This window comes from Anopheles bellator, chromosome 1 (assembly GCF_943735745.2).
Source record: "Anopheles bellator chromosome 1, idAnoBellAS_SP24_06.2, whole genome shotgun sequence".
Classification (NCBI taxonomy): domain Eukaryota; kingdom Metazoa; phylum Arthropoda; class Insecta; order Diptera; family Culicidae; genus Anopheles; species Anopheles bellator.
This window is the reverse complement of record NC_071285.1, coordinates 24,301,431-24,318,759: the sequence shown is the minus strand read 5'-3', so window position 1 is coordinate 24,318,759 and position 17,329 is coordinate 24,301,431. Positions and strand designations below refer to the sequence as shown.

Below are 17,329 nucleotides of genomic sequence, written 5' to 3'. Positions count from 1 at the left end.
TCTCTCGGGGTGGGTCCTGTGATGCAAACCGACACCCGAAAAATAAATAGCCATAATCAATAATTCGACATAGCGCCCGAATGCTTCGAAATTGGTGCCGAAGCGCGCTTTCGTGGCGGGCGTGGAGCCTTTGGAATTAATGCTTCTTTTGCTTGATTGAATTGATTGATCGCTCGCATCGGAAGCGCATAAAAACACAAACAAACAATTACGCCCTGTGCACAGAACTCTCGTCTCTTCAGCCGCCCTAGCTGCCTTGGCGTTCCAGGCTGGATGGACGCTGGTATTTTTTTTTTAAGAAAAGAGAAAAACTCATCTATCCAATCAAGCGAGCCTCATTTTTCCATAAGAACCGCGCACTCGAGACCCGGAAAGCCGTCGTTCTCGCTTGCCGTGAAGAAGCTTATCTTCTAATGAAAATTGTTGTACATATCAAATCGGACCGATGGCCGATGGTGGTCGCCCAGTCGCGGAAAAGAGAGAGCGAAATAAGATAAGTGGTGAGCATAATCGAATCGCGGTCAAATAAAGAGCGACGTACCAACGGTACCGAAAACGTTTGCCCGACCGCGCCGACCGCAAAAGAAGCAGCCAGCGGGCCCGGAGGCCGGTAAAATGCGATCAGTTCCAGCAATTTCTCAGATGGTTGCCCTTTTTTTTTTGGACCTGCAACTTTCCCACAAGACGGGGCCTCGGGGATTAAAACTACTATACAAAAAGCGGGACTCTACTACTACGCACACTCGAGGTTCTGTTCAGTTCGATATCGATCAAAGTTTATGAATGAAAACGTACCGATCACCGGTCAATGAGATGGCGAACGATCAGAGCCACCGGTTTCTCTGATAACGAATCGAATTATGAAGACATTAAGGCATTAGCATTAGAAAGCCAGCAGTTGGCGGTCGGTATAGTTAGAGACTGTCCCTCCTGGGGCTACACAACATTGTGGTCAACAAGAAAGGAGAATTTTAATTTGGAACTTGTTCGTGATTACGATGAAGACCAATATTTTTATATCTAAGTTTGCATCATAAAATTCTACGACCAAATTCTAATTGTAGTCCTTTGGATCCTTTTGTAAACAGCTTAGAGGGAATTCTTCGTTTTCGTAATGACGTCGAAGCTGTTTAACAACGCAGATCCATTAAATTTTGTGTCTGGAATTGAATTTATGCTGCCAAAAATGTTGAATTTGTGACAGAAGAACAACCAACGCACTAAAGAATTAGTGCGACTTTTGACGTCGATTGACAGTCCGAGACCATAGGGTTCTTGTTGGAATATCGAAAGGATCAGAGAAATCATTTTGAGTGACCGTTTGAGCCTCAAAATAGTGAAATGTAGATTGACTTCAAAACCATGACTCTTTTGCATCACATTTTCGTGATCATTTTTGATTCACCTGATTTAGTACCCTGGGGCTTGTGGCTTTTCGAAAACTTGAAGAAACCGCTCCATGGACACCGTTTTGAATCTTTAGAAAAGATAGAAACCGAAACAAATTACGTTTTGAAGGCTATCTCCCGTGGGAACTACTACTTTGAGGGTGATGAAATGAATTTAGAAACAATACATGAAAAGTGTTTTAGTTGTAAGCAAATTCTCGTTATTTTTTGTACCCCAACGTTATAAGGTTTATCCCCGTTAAACCGTGCAATGAGGTTGCGTGTATGTTGCTAATGCCTCGTACTGTAACGCCGTTTGGCAACGCAACCCGATGCATGATGCAATTGAAACCGACCGGCGTAAGCCAGCGAAAGAAATTACACGCAAATCGAAACATGTCACCCACTTTTCCACGCTCCATTTAAGGTCCGCAACTGTTTTTCCTGCGATTCGATCCAACGACCCCGGCTGGTGATCGATAGTCGGGACACAGCACTTGGAGAGCTGTTGAAGTGCCAACCTGGAAACTGTATATCGTGCATAAAAACTATGGTTGTAGAATGGGCCAAACGAAAATATCCGGTCGGACCTATTTATCGATCGTGCCCAGCGGGACTGTTTTCGAACGAGCGTCTTGATAAGTGATAAATTAGTCATTAAAATCGACACCATTTATCGCTCGCTTCGACTCCGGCCGCTCCTCCATTTATTAATTGATCCTTGTGGCCGTGTGTGTGTGTGTTGTGTTAAGGACATTCCTCAAATAAACACCCAACCGGGGCAACCGGCGGCCAACATCAAAGGACACGACCACCGACGGAACCGGGTGTGAAAACCCGGGATCCTTTGTGGCATCGTACCCGGCGCTGATGGCGGCCACAGGATCGGGCGCATTTGTCAACTTGGCCAGTTGACATAAATTTTCCTCTTTTCCTCCGTTGGTGGCCCCGCCACACACACAGCCACGCGGTGACCACACACAACCATCCGGTGCCGAACCAATCCGGCCGCTCGGCGTGGGTTTGATCGATTTTCGGAGCGACTCGACGAATCGACGAACTCGAGCCGCTTAAGTCGCTCGGTGGGCGTGGCCTAAGCCACTTTGCGCGAGCTTTCGGTGTGCGAAACGAGCAGCATCACTCGCTGAGGAAGCGGGAGAGCGAGAGAGAGCAAAGCGCGCAGGATTTGGAAGTGATGATGCTGGAGAAGAAAACGGAGCTGGAAAAGTCGGCTCGGTCGGCTCAAACCTGTTCGCCGGCACCGACTCCGAATCAGTAAGGTGGTAGCTTTCCGACGGGCAGCATCTCTCTCGGGAGGATCTCTTTCTTAAGACGCTGACGCGGAAAAGGAGCTGGAAGTTTGACCAGAAAAAAGTTGATCATCAGGGATCGTGGCAAAGTGAGTGACTCCTTTGGTGTTTGTTTTGAGGACCCTTCCAACCGTGTGTATGTGACAAGCGAGCGAGAAGTGATCCGTTGAGACTGTGGAAAAGGACGATCAGGCTGAACGATCAGTGAGAACGATTGACGATAAGGAGACGCGTGAAAGAGAGAAGAGTGCGTGATTTCTGAAAAACAAGTGTCAAGGACACACCATCAGAGTGGAAGTCTTCGATGGCTGTCGCTAGCCTAAACATGTCGCCGATCTTCAGTGGCTACCCGTTCCAAGGTAAGAGACCGAAGATTGCCGACGGCTTTCGGTCGGCCGCTCATAAATCATCCCCGATGCCCCGGGCGAGTGTGAACGAATACATCGTAATATCGATATCGCTAATTACGACAGCTGCCGGGTTTCAGGGGGTTTCGCCCCTGGGATCATAGCCCGGGAACTCATAGTTGCACCATTAATTGTGCGCCGACCGATCACACCGAGTGTGCGCATACGGTTGGCGGGCGCGATCCCGAGAAGGATCGATCGCATATCCTTTACCTAGAGTGCCGCCTTTATTCGGGCCCCTTTTTCGGGGACCCAAGATTAATGACCACAAATATGTTACACGCCGGATCCTGGGGCCCGGGTTGGTTGCTTACTTGGCCTGGTTCTGGTCGCGCGCCTGCGCACTTCTTTCAATTAGCCGCCTAATAGGATTCGAACAATGATTCACCTCACAATGCCCCACTCGGGATGGGGCTATTCTACTAATACCCGCGGTCTCCGGTCGCGGTTCCAAAGGTTCCAAAAGCGCAGACCCGAAGTCAGAAAGTGCCCTGGTCAGATCAGGGATTAAGATACGGCCAAAAGCCAATCCCGGCTGGCCACAGGAGGACTCAACGAGGGCGAGACGTGCGCGTGCATCTGTGATCGTAAAATCCGACAGACAGTTTGGCGCGTCTGAGAAAGGGCCCCCGCGAGAGATCTTCGCTGCGCGCGCGGACCTGATGATGCTGCTGATCACGGTCCGCGGCCCGTTCTTCGCCTTTCGTGCTTTCGCCGTCCTTCTGCTGCGTCCCTTCTTCTCCTCTCCCTCTCCCCCTGTCCCTTGTACCCCTGGGGGCGGCAATATTTCTTTGATCTTATTTTAGTAATTCCTGTTTTTCACCACACAACACAACACAACACACTCATCTCATCGCGCCGCGCCGCGCCACGCCAAACGTGTTCGCGCGCGTCACATTCCACACGCCACACGGCCACGCCATACGGTACGACCTCCTCCTCCGTCGGGCCGCATGCTGGAAGTCTGGCGATGCTTCATAATGATAATGTAATGGGTGCCCCGGAATATTTTATTACCTTTCTTCGGCCCGCCGAGCCCGCCGCCGTGGCCCGGGTGGCGTCGTTATTTTCGGTCGTGATCGGCGGCGGCGGTGGCTCTGGTGGGTCCGGTCCGGCTTTCAACGCCGCCATGCGTCATCTCTCGGCCCATACGCCACCCCGCGAGCGCGTGAAATAAATCGCCAGGAATTTATTGACTCCCAGGCGGGCGGCTCCAGGATGGCCGTTTTACCGGATGGCCTGTCCCGCGCCGATCGCATTCCAGGGCGTCCGATCTCTCGCGATCTCTCTCTCTCTCTCTCTCTCTCTCTCTCTTTCTCTCTCTCTCTCTCTCTCTTTCGCTCTCGGTGGAATAATAATTTATACCGATATTTAATATATTTATAAACTAAAAATGATCAATTTATATGATAAAGCGCACCCCGGACTTGGGCTCGGGGTCCAAAGACCAAACTTGGCTTAATTCGGGAGATCGTTCCCGAAGGGTAGACGAAGCGAGAGGGAGCTCCAGCCACGCTCTCCTCCCCCACGGATCGATCGCGGTACATTTTAATCAATTGATCAAAAACCGTTCCGATCCCGGCCGGCGAACTCTTCGGAGATCTTGGGGCCCCCGGGAGTTGCGCGTGAAGTGTTTAATGAAACTTCAACACCCTCCGCCGGCGACGCGAAAGGGGCCGCCGAGGCCGATTTATCTTCTCAACGCCTTCTCGCGCACTTTATCTCTGTCACCTTTGGAGGTATCACCGAACCGGGGGGATTTATTGGAATATTCCCGTGGGGGACACCTACGACGTGTGGTGGTAGCGCTTCCGTGAACGGGCTGATCCACCGATTGAGTGATCGGGCTGGGATGCAAAGTATCGAATCGGAGATCAAACATCGTGATCGGTGCGCGCAGGGCTGTAATTACGTGGTACGCCGGGCAGCAGGAGGCAGTATGTAATTCATGCGCTCCCCACGATCGATGGTTGGGCCCTTCCTGATAGGAGGGCACAGTCTGATCACCGATCCCAACGGCCGGTCCCGATCAGCCCGGTGAGGCTCCCATGAGGAAGAATCCCAAATGAAGCACCCAGCAGCAGTCCAAACCAAGAATGGTCCGAATGGGCCCATTTGTTTCTAACAACTGTTGGACGCTCTCTTGTTTGTACACGCTCGATCTCGTCTGCCATCTCTGCCGACGCCTTCCGGGACGTTAGGGAACCATTAGGAGCCCGCGTGTCGTTGATACGGCCGTCGGTACCATTAACTTCTAATTAGGCTACCGAGCGCGGCCCCACGAGGCAGGCTCCCCCCTGACAGGGAGCTGCGTAGAGCGTGATGATAAATGAACCTTTGGGGCGGTGTGCCCCAAAAATGGGCATCCCCAGACTTTTCGGTTGGAGAAGTTTCCGAAACCGAATCAAACCGTCGGCGGAACCGGTAGCCTAATGACCCCGGGGGATGCCGCCATTTTGGTGGTTTGGAGATCCTGCGATGTAATTGATTACGGCTTACGGCGGCCCAAAACCGCACTGGCGAAGATCAAAGCCTCCTCCAGGCGGGATGGGTTCATTCCGGAACCGGAATGGGCGATCCCGAGGGCGGAATCCCTGGCACCCGAACGCCCTTCTCCTTCATTCTCGGACCTCCCGATCCTCGCGTGACCTTCCGACTAACTCGGTGCTCTCTCTCTCTCTCGCTCTGCTTTCTTGCTCCAGGTCAGGGACGCGTCAACCAGCTGGGCGGAGTGTTCATTAATGGGCGCCCGCTACCGAACCACATCCGGCTGCGGATCGTCGAGATGGCCGCATCCGGGGTCCGCCCGTGTGTGATCTCACGCCAGTTACGCGTCTCACACGGCTGCGTGTCGAAGATCCTGAACCGTTACCAGGAGACTGGCTCGATCCGACCGGGCGTGATCGGTGGGTCGAAGCCACGCGTCTCGACGCCCGAGATCGAGCACCGGATCGAGGAGCTGCGCAAGGTGAACCCGGGCATCTTCAGCTGGGAGATCCGCGACCGGCTGATCAAGGACGGGCTGTGCGACAAGACGACGGCCCCGTCGGTCAGCTCCATCAGTCGGCTGCTCCGTGGCGGCTGCGGCGGTCGTCGGGACGAATCCATCGGCGGCCTGGCGGAGATGCGCGGGAACCACTCGATCAACGGCATCCTGGGTGGGTCTTCATGCGACGAGGACTCCGACACCGAGTCCGAACCGGGAATCACGTTGAAACGCAAGCAGCGCCGCTCCCGGACCACCTTCAACGGGGATCAGCTGGAGGCGCTCGAGGTTGCGTTCGCCCGGACCCAGTACCCGGACGTGTACACTCGGGAGGACCTCGCCCAGAAGACCAAGCTGACGGAGGCTCGGGTTCAGGTGTGGTTCTCCAACCGACGGGCTCGACTCCGGAAACACATGAGCTCCCAGCAGATGTATCCTTCGGCCGCCCAGTACCAAGTGTCGTTCGAGCACCAGGGATCCGGATCACCGATGGGAGCTGCCGCTGCAGCCGCCGCCGTGGCCGCTGCCGGCTTCCCAGGCTCGATGACGCCAGCCTGGGCAACCCAGTACTCTTCCACCGGCCCCAGCCAGCCCCCGGCGTCGATGCACGCTCCGACGCAAACCTCCTACAACCCGCTGGCCCAGACCATGATGCATCCGACTTCCGCGACCATGAGTCCGCCCGCGTCCATGAGTCCCCCGAGCTCCGTCAGTCCTCCGGTGTCCCACGTGGGGGGAGCTCCATCCACGTCGGTATCCCCGGTGCCACACCACGCCAACCACATCGGAGTCCAGATGGCCCAGAACCACGGAGTGGTGGCGGCGCCACCCGGCGGCTACAACTACTTCTCGACGATGCTGGACAACGGGGGCACCCAGCACGGAGCCAGCATGGCCGACCACCATCATGCTGCCGCAGCCGCCGCCCACCATCACCAGGCCCAGGCTGCAGCCCAGTCTTACGCCGTCGCCGTAGCCGCCGGCGGCTACTCCTCGGCGGCTGGCGCCAACGTCGAGGCCGCCCACCAGAAGTCCGCCAGCGAGTGGGACGCCTACAGGTAAGTTCTGACTGACGTCACACCCGGCCGACCCAGGCATTAATGAACCCCTTTCTCGCTCTCTCAGCACGTTCTTCTCGAACAACATGGGCCACCATCACGCGGCACACCACCACCATCATCCCCACGCCGCCTCGGCGGTCCACTACCAATCGGCTGCGCTGGCCGCCGAGGCCAAGTCCGGCTACCCGTACTTCGGCCAGCTCGGAGGGCTGGAGATGAGCCGTCTACACTGCTGAGCCGTCGGTTTCTGTAAGAAAGCAAGAGGAAGGTTGTAAAATAGTGAGCTACATGAATTCATAAGGTACATCGGTATACTAAGAGGAACACACCAGGCCAGCCGTGATCCTGGCCAGTTTGAGTTGATTCGTGGCTCTCTTCCGCTCGGGATTAGGATCTTAGGCCACTAGGGTTAGGATCTCCTTAGGTGTAAGGTCGCACTATACAATAGTAGAAACCGAGGCTGCTGCCGCCGAGCGAGCTTTTGTAGATCAAAACGACCCTCGGAGGAGCCGAGGAGCTAAGACTTCCGAGCTGCCTTCTCCAACTTGCTCGAGGAATCTCGTTCATGTCTGGTGCTTAAGAGAGCAGGGCATACGGCATTAGGCTATATTTATACTACAGAATAGAGGAATGAACTGAATAGTGGATAAGAAATAATTATAAAATATTTGAAATAAACTCTTACGCTACATAAACCTATATTATCAAACTGTTTTTGGGACTTACTGTTCACACAAAAACTATCGGAGGATTTGTGGCCGAATACCAGCTATAGCTAGTTGGAATGCCGTTCGAGTACTCTTCGGTTGGAACATTGTGGGCTGCGATGGAACTGTGGTACTTCTTGTGGTAAAAGTTTCCAACACACACGTGCCAACCCCGATAAAGGGTATCACAGCCCGTTTGCCCAACGGCAATCGAAACCAGGTCCTTAGCGGCATTCGGGATACGGTTTTGTGGTTTTATCATCCCGAGCCAGCGGTCCAAACATTTCAATTATTGCGGAAACCACAGAGGGTAAAGCGGTTGAAACGCCGGGCAACAGCCACAAATGGGATGCCCAGGACCGCAAGGTATTTCTGTTGAAGTAGGTTCCGCAAAACTTCTGACCTTCTGATCAACAAATTAATTCAAATTTTAATCACTAGTCAATACTTTGGTGGGTTTGCTCGAACATTGCTATCAATGGTGCAGGGCTATCCATTTTGTAGTTTTGAATTGAATCGTTTAACAACAGAACAATGTACTCAAATTATGAGAACTTTCTACAAAAGTAAGGACTCAAACGTAAATGTTAAAAATATCGCATAACACTAATTTTTCCAGCAAATTGTTCTTCGGCGACGAGGCACTTCTTTCACTTGGCGACTACGTAAGCAAACCAAATTGGCGCATCTGAGGCTCTGAAAACCTGCAATCGATTGAAGGGAGGCCGTTTCATCTAGGAAAAAAAAGCACATTATGGCTGGAGGCGTTATAGGACCCTCTTTTTTCGAAAATGAAGAACGGAAGCACTATCGTCAATTTCAAGCGATATCGCCAGATGATAACAAAATGTATTAGACAACTTAGAAGATATATGGTTTCAGCCAAATGAAGTAACGGACCACACAATACGAGCGGTTTTCGATCTACTCCGTTTCGGCCTTCAAACAGCCTCCAATAACGCTGTCTAATATTCACTGTTGATGATAGTTCCCTTCTCAAGATAGTCGATGAATATTATATCACCCTGTCCAGCCGATTGTTCACCAGTTGCTCTCCACTCGGATGACGATCGTTTTGAATTTGTAGTGAAATGATAAGGGTTATTACGTGTAAAAATGGCCAAACACTGCTCAGGCTAATCAATACGTTCTTGTGTTTGGTCAACAGCAAGAGCCCACGTGACAGCCACTTTGAACGGAGCTTTCCCATTAGTCAGAAGTTGATGCAATGTAAAGCCAACAAGTTCATTTTATATCTTTAGAATATCAGCTAACTGACACAACTTCACTGTTCGATCATTCGAAACAAGTTTGTGGATTTTTAAATGTTTTCTGGTGTTACCATTTATCATCATCGGTACATTTGAAGTCAGCAAACCAACGTTGTTGTTTGTGATGGAGTGGAATCCTTGTAAAACTGTTCAGAGTATCATCATCAACATCAACATTATGAGTAGAATATCATGAAATTTTAACAGCTTTCTTTTTTGAAGGTTAGTACTAACTGAAAAAGATATGAATGAAATAAGTCTAGCGCCATTTATGTGTCAGGCTCGGGTCGGGGACCCATGAGTTAGTCTAACGTTCTCTTTGAAGGCTAAATTTAGTCTCGGACTATTGTTAAGCATGATACCATAGATACCAAAGGCACTGCCGTCTGCGAGAGATTGTCAAATTCTACACCCCTATGACGTAGATTGCGTGGATTCGAACTCTTCCTCAATTACGAGCGTCATCTCGTGCCAAGTATGTTTCCACCTTACCTTCACCTACTGCCGAAAGGCCACTCTTCCTACCAAAAGCATCTATAAACCAAATGGACGTTCAGCGGGATTGTAAACCCGCTAAAGGATATCCCATAAACCATTTCAATCTGAATTGGGCCGATTGAGAGTCAGCTCTTTATCGTATCGCACCCGGAAACGACAGTTCGGGGTGCTTCTCGTTGTCACATTGTTCCCATTTCCTAGAGCAGGCTTCTTTCGCGAAGCCCAGTCAGGCTCTTCGACAAGACGAGGCAATTCACCTCATAATTGATTCCGCTCGTTCGTCGTCTTCGTTTTTTTATTGCTTTCCCATACAGCTCCGAATTATGAACCAGAGCATTGTGCAATAAACACGCGTTTTGTCCACCAAAGCACCGAACGGTTGATTCTTCGTTCGTCTTGACATCGGCACGTACGCGGGAGGTTCTCCCCGAGGCAACGCAAGGCCGCGCGACACAAGAGTTCTTCACTTCGCCCGGTCTGCTAGGTCGCAACGAGGAGGACAACGAAAAAAAACCGGACACAAACCGAAATGCAAAATATTTATTACCAATCATCCAATAGAACCTGAAAGGAGCCAATGCTGCCGTCAGAGACTCGTCTCCGAGAGCGACGTGCGGACATATTTATGGCCTGCCAAAGCGAGCGGTTGTAAACTGTTTATTTAACCTTGTTATCGCCACTGGATACGAGCCACCCCGGACTACGGGAATGGAGAGCCTCGGGCTCGGGCAGGCCAGCGCTAGATGCCTTCACGGAGGACACCCTGGATGCCCGGAACCCTGCCCGGAGGTACCGAGGAAACGGAGCTAGACAAACAGACAGAGAGAGAGAGCGAGAGCGAGAGAACTTCCATAAAACTGCGAGTCCTTTTTCTTGGGCCACGCAGACCTTCGCTGGAACTCGCAGAGGTTCCCGTTGGCTCGACCAAGCAGTGGCAGGGAAAAAAACGGTGGACGCAAAAGGACACCCGATGGGCAGACGGAATGTTGGCAAAGCTTACAGCTCATTACCATTCTTCGGGGCATGCTTTTTGCGCTGCGCCGTTGCCTTGAAAGTCGCTCAACTTCGCCTCACCCAGCCATCCGGTCACCAGCCGCTGGCCGACGGCGTCCTTGCGGACGACGGCCTCCGAAGCCTTGGAGCGAAGACCGAAGATCCTGGCAGCAGCAGCAGCACCACTGTGAGGCGGATTGTTCACATTTCAACACTCGCCCCCGGAGGTGGCCAAATTGCTGCTCCGGAGTTGGTTTTCCGTCTCTCTTCCTTCACCACACGGAGCATCATCATCATCGTCGTCATCATCGGCAGATCTCGTCGGATAGTGACGGCGACGGGTGGGCTCCGAGGACCTTCAAGGATGCGTCTTGGGCCTTCAGGGCGCGCCAGGGCAACAATATTTTGTCACAGTTCGCCGTGCGCCGTGGGACAGGATCCCTGCCGAAGTGCTCAGCGCAAGAGAGAGAGAGGTATTCGGGAGGCCTGCAGAGGACATCCCAGAGAGAGGGACGTAGTTCACGCAGCGCGCAGAGGAGCCCGAAATTAGTGGAAATTAATGAATTTTCTGGTTTCACGGGTATAACGGTCGTCGTCGTTGACCGGGGCTTTTTGTTTTTATTCGACGGTCCTTTGGTCCTCGGTGTGAGGGGGTAGGTGCTTCCCGGTACACTACCGGTCCCCGCCCGGCCGGAGGATGAATGTCGCAGTGCAGTAGCGGCTGCCGTATGAGTAGGAAGTGCGAAGGACGAATCCGCTTCCCGGATTTCGGAGAGCGCCGTGGGATGGAAATCGTCGACTCTGTTGGACGAACTACTGGACTTTTGTTTGAAAGGGGACCCCAACAGATTTCTTGTACTGCAATCAGTAGCTGCACTGACTCTAGGGCACCGAAATGGGTTTTTATTAAATCCCGTTTAGCTTTATCAATTTGTTTGCCGTCTCAAGAAGCTGCACTCTAAATACTGTGGATACTCTACCAAATGCTTATCAGTTCATCTTGCGTTTATTGGATTGTGGTTGTTAGTCATCTTCCTTTTTTATCAATCTTACCTGTCGTTTGCATATTTTTCTTTATTTCCTCAACAGCTGTAACGGCTACTTTTGTGTTCCATAAGTAAGGCGAATTTTCATTCCTCTCGGAAAGTACTTGAAATATCCTCCTCATCAGGATTTAGTTTATTCCTTTCAAAGGAATCTTTTACGAATCTCATGGATAGGCGTTCTTCGGTTAAAAGGGTTCGAAGCCCTTTCGGCTATGAGCTCTTTTTAGGGTTCTTGTCATTTTCAAGCATATGAAAAAGATCTCGTCTAAAAGTCATAACGGATACGATTGGTACGATATTTGACATTTGGCAAAAGGGATATCAAGAGCCTCGGAATTCTTCAAAACGAAACGGTTTTTTTCATCCTAACTCACAAATAGGAGTTTCCTTGTTGACCATCGTGGTTTACCCATTCTCTGCCTTCGTTACGCAACTTGGCAAATTCCAAAAGCAACAGTGCTTCACTTCTTTTTCGATAGCAAAACACCGATTGCCGAACACACCACAACAAACCCACCCAGCAAATTTGTAATAGCTTCTATCTATTCTTTATAAATTATCTTGAATTTTCAGTGGTTCGCGAATTTGATATCTTCGTGAGTCTTGACTTCTGACTCTTGATCCTGTCATCTTGATCAATCTTGCAAGATTAGCATTTATTAATTCCCACAACGTTAACAATGGCCATTGACATTTTCAAAGAACTTTTGTTGCAGTTTCTTCTGAGTGTCTATGATTTAGACATTCAACGTATTCATCCATTAAATACATTATGTGCTGTGGTAATGCTTATAGAGCGTCCCAGCATCATCAAAGCGCGTGGTGATGAAGAAGACATTTCAACCAGATTTAACAGATGACAGCGAATATTTGCCTTTTTACCATCTCATTTGTCTACTCGTTCGATTGAAAAATATACAAAGTCACGTAAATAGCCTTTGCGTATTAATATAAAACGTATTATAAAACATTTATCTATTTTCCTTATTTAACCATATGTTACGGTATATGCAACGGTTTTTTTGATTTATCGACCTTTTAGGGTCATTTTCAGATGCTAATGCTAATGACATCATTAACGATTTGTGGAGATGTTTTCAGAATTTTTTTTGGGTAATTCTCTTGGCACTCAAATATCTGGGCTTCTTACGACGTTTATGTCTAGTCATTTTTAAAGTGATTCTATCGCGTGCCTTGCATGGTTCTTAAAGTTATCTTTTATCGCCTATGGGAAGTTATTGCCAGTCATCTTCAGGCAGGCGATTTTGGCACGAATTCATCTATTCTTTTATAACAATCGCAAAGAAATTGTTTAACCATTTTCGATGACCGACTTAAGAGTGTAACACTGTGCAGGCCCTCGAAAGCCTCGGAAAGCTGCCCCAAACGAAATCTCAATAACAGTTTCAAATTTCATTAACCATTCCCCCGGGGGCTGCTGCTGAAGCTAATGAACAGTCATTACTATTGTCATCGATTGTTCGGCCTTTTTCTGCTCGAACACAAAAAGTGCACCGAAAGCTTCGAAGCAAACCCACAGAAGAGAAGGACACAATCACCGGACAATTGGCTCGGTCACCAGTAATTGCACTCGGTGAATCGGGTCCGGCGCGAGTTGTTTGTTTGAGCGGGAACGTTAATGGAACGAAACCTCGGAGCCTTTTCCGTTGCTCACTTTTTCCAATTTCTTCCCAACCTTTCATCTTCAACTGACCAGATAAGCTGGGAGCAGCGGCAGCCACATGAGAGGCACGGCGGCACACATGTGCGTTGCCGATCCTTCGCCCGGATGGTGGAATGTTTGGCGAGTGTTTTCATGTTTGAAACAAAGCTCGCCACGCATCGGCGCATCGGCGGCTGACCCTAAGCATATGTGCCAATGTATGTGGCGCAGTAAATTAAGCGCAACCGGGTGAGTTTGGCGAGGCGATTTAGTGGAACCTCCGAAGGACCGCTCTTCGCTCCGTCCGGGGATGAGCAGCTAATCCGGACGGGCGATCCCTGCCAGGGGGTGATTACGTTTGCTCATCCACTTACCGGGCCGAAGGGCCTCTCACATATGATCCAGCCAGGATCTCGCCGGGTGTCATCCGGTCGGAATGTGGTCATTCGAGCGGAAACGAACCGGCTCCTTTGGCAGGCCTAATTCGGTTTCGTGTGTCTCGCTCGAAAGGGATACATCTCACCAGCCGATGTGTGTTGCGAAACGTAATCTTTCTTTGTCCGAATTCAATTAACGTCTTGAGTGTGCCGCAGTGCAACGCTGAATGCGCTCCCAGGGCCTAAGTCGTGTAAGTAAATTAAAATTGGAAAAGTGTGACACTCCCCGGCCGGAATCCCCGTACCTGAATGGGAAGAGGCCGGGCCGGTTAAGAGGATGAGAGCGTCTTCCCTTCGGTGTTGCATAAATTCTTTGCAACCCAATTCGTTCTGGACAGCTCTCTGTCTGCGGAAACATCTTTTGAAAACTAGACCGATTCCTGAGCCGTTATCTTGTTCGGACCGTTATCCGAATGATATTTCGAATTTCGTCAGACAATCTTCTCAGGGGGTCCAACCGGTGGCGGTGTCTTAATTCTCCGATTGGCCACGCCGGAAATTTCTACAAGATCTCGAACTTCTGAACAGACTGCCCAGATAGACGAGAAAAGTATCGAGGCCGACATCCGGAAGCTCCGGCTTCTTATCTTCACGGAGTGGTAGGAATTAGTATCAGATTTGTTCAGCGGTCCTACTTGTCCAGCCGCAGCAGCTGTAAGGAACGTGGTGCACACGTGGTCCGATTTAGGAAATTAAGTGCCCAAATGGTGTGACGAAACTGCACCTGCACCTGCTGCAAGCGGCTCCGATCCTTAAACGCTAGCGCCCTAGCCCAGATAATGAACCCGAGTTTGGGCTCCGAACAAAAAACCCGGACGATACCTTCGCCTCCAGAGGCTTCTCGGCTGTGCCGTGAGCGGAGCCATAATGCAGGACGTGCGCTCTCTATCAAATTAATATCCTCTGCCCTGCTAATCATCCTCTTGATTATCATCGTCATCAACCGAGTGACCCGAGTAGCTTCCGTCTAATAGTTGGCCCGGGGAAAGCGGTTGGTCTTTAGCGGTTTATTTAGCAAACGACGAGCAGTTTCGTTCTTCGGTTTTCGTCTCCGTTATCCAGGGGCCCCACTGTTTTTACTTCTCGCTTCTGTGTTTTAATAACACGGAGTTGAAGGCGGATGGATGGGCTAATGACAGAGACCCGGCCAGCCGGGACCCGGGCCGACCAGCTCTTCCTGCTGGGTTCGATGCTGATAAGTCAATCATTTTGAGATTGTTTTGAGGAACATCCTCGTCCGGGATGCGATGCGTGCGCTGATTGGGTTGTTAGTTTTTCTGGCGGTTAACACTCCGGGAAGTAAGCTGGCACGCTGGCAGAGACATGATATCCTTCAAGGCGTGTGATTCGTGCGGATTGATAAGAAACCCAACTTGACTTTTGATCATGTGGGAAGTAGAGTCTTCAATATCGGGAAGTATTCAGTTTCATTTGCAATCAGTTTTGAAGCATAATTTTGAACAGCTTTTCGGAACTCCGAACTGGAATTGGAAATACTATTCTTAACTTCATTCATTTATTAACTTTATAGACGATGGAGTTATGTCACTGGATCCACTCCGCTTTAATCGATTTTCACAGTATTTTAAAGTATTCGAACAGTATTTTCAGGACTTGGCATTCAGTGATTATTATCTGGATATTATTGATCCAGGAAATGATTAGAAAGTAGTCGTGGGCCTATACCATGGCTATCGCAATAAAGGGCACCTATGTAATCGACTTAGAGGAATACCCAAAAAAGTTCAATAATCAATAGGGCATAGCTCAATAATGTCCGGTCCTTACGTGGGCTTCCATGAGCTTCGGAAATTTTACCGAAATAAATTACCGAGCTTCAACTTGTAAAATAATTGCTCCTAATTCAGCGATCCCGCCCGTTGGCGCGCGTGTCGGCGCGTCGGCGCGTCGTCGTCCGTTCGGTTCCATATTTGGACCTCTGGATCATCGCTTACGTCGACGCCGACGATGGTGGATTTGACTTTCGACCTAATGGCCACCCAGCACCCAACCCAGATTCGGTGATCGCACGTACGGCGGCTATCATTCGTCATTCATCGGCTACGGCGGCCGCCGTTTGACGTTCATTCGTCTTCGTCAGGCCAGACGCAGATCATCACGATCACGGGTTGCTTCAGGGTGGCCCTCCGAAAGCGGCGCGTACGAAGCGAATTTAGTCGCTACGTCGCGCCCTCAATTGCTCCATAACTGGCCGATGGTTTCGGAACGCACCAATTGATGGGCTGGACCCCGAATGGATGAGCTGCGAGATCGATAATTCGCTCGAGGGGCTCAATGCTTTGAAGGATAATTATCAATTTCCATTTGTTGGACAGTTCGTGTACACTACGCACTTTAAAGTCCCCCAAAAAACTGGGATTATTTCCTTATATCACATGATAAGCTTCGAAAGGTCCTACAGAAAAGGAGTGGAAATTGAATTCATAAATTGGCTCGCCAATGCCGGCTTACAGGACTACACGCTTAAAAGTGCCGAAGCTCAGGATTTTGGGGTTCCGGGCTCGAAGGCAAAGTTATAAATCCCCAGTTAACTTCCGCTAAGGGCGGGTGGTTTAGAAGTATCGATTCACTGCTTCATCGGACATTGTGATGGGTCGGTGGTCCGATCGATTCGCAGCGTGTGCCTTCCTGGGCCGGTCCATAAATCACGCTATAAATTTTCATAAAACACTCTCCGAACACCGGAAACCCCGGCCGGACCGGCTGAAGTGGTCGACGGCACCGACGACGACGACGACGCCTTCGCTAAATCGACAATCGCCGAAAAGGACATTTTTGTGAACGACGTCAGTTTCATTCTTAAACCGGTGTGTCCAGGGTCCGCGGAAGGACCTAGGACCCCGTAGCCGTGGCCAACAAAACCAATAATGGCCTCCGGACACTTTACGACACTACTACCCAGCGCGAATGCAGCGTGCAGTCGTAAAATAATAAATCCGTGCATTGGTGGAAAGAATGTAACGTGAGGGAGTTGCAGTTCGAGGCTCTGTCGTCACACAGGAATCGTCACCCTGTTGTGCCGAGCGAACGATGCAAACGAGGCAGCTTCTCCTATTGCTTATTCCTTTTTTTTCTTTCGCCTTTGCCCGATTAGACGCGCTGTCCGGTGCGAGTCCTGCCCCGTTTCCGTCGGACCCGGAACCGATTATGGTTCGATCATGTGCCGCATACTTTGTTTGTCGCCGAACAGGGACTCATTTGGCCGAGGTTTGATGGTTCAATAAAACTGCACACTTTACACGCTTCGTTTGCAGGATTGCATCAGTCTTCGCGCTTCTGCTGGCGCGACAAGGAGCGACAAAGGATCTTTCGAACGGACTTCCCGGTTCATGCCGGGCCCGGGCTTAGAGTCAGTCATCCCATAAATTTGTGCAAATTACACGACACGACACTGTACTCCGAACTTGAGTTAACAAATGTTTTGATGTTTTGGAGCTCACTTCGCCAGGGAATCGCCAGGCAACAGTGTTCTGGGGAGCAATGGGAGCGATCGTACGCGGACAAAGTGCTGCAGTGTTTGATGCTATTTGGTAATTTTTTG

The 17,329-nt window shown here is 50.3% G+C and overlaps 1 protein-coding gene across 1 annotated transcript; it reads left to right on the top strand.

The window, feature by feature from the left end:
- The first annotated feature begins 3,002 nt into the window (after positions 1 to 3,002).
- On the top strand, positions 3,003 to 7,388 carry LOC131205871 (protein gooseberry). Its single transcript, XM_058198160.1, has 3 exons — positions 3,003 to 3,057; positions 5,808 to 7,149; positions 7,217 to 7,388. The coding sequence occupies exons 1-3, from the start codon at positions 3,003 to 3,005 to the stop codon at positions 7,386 to 7,388; spliced, it is 1,569 nt and encodes a 522-aa protein (XP_058054143.1).
- The last annotated feature ends 9,941 nt before the right edge of the window (positions 7,389 to 17,329 follow it).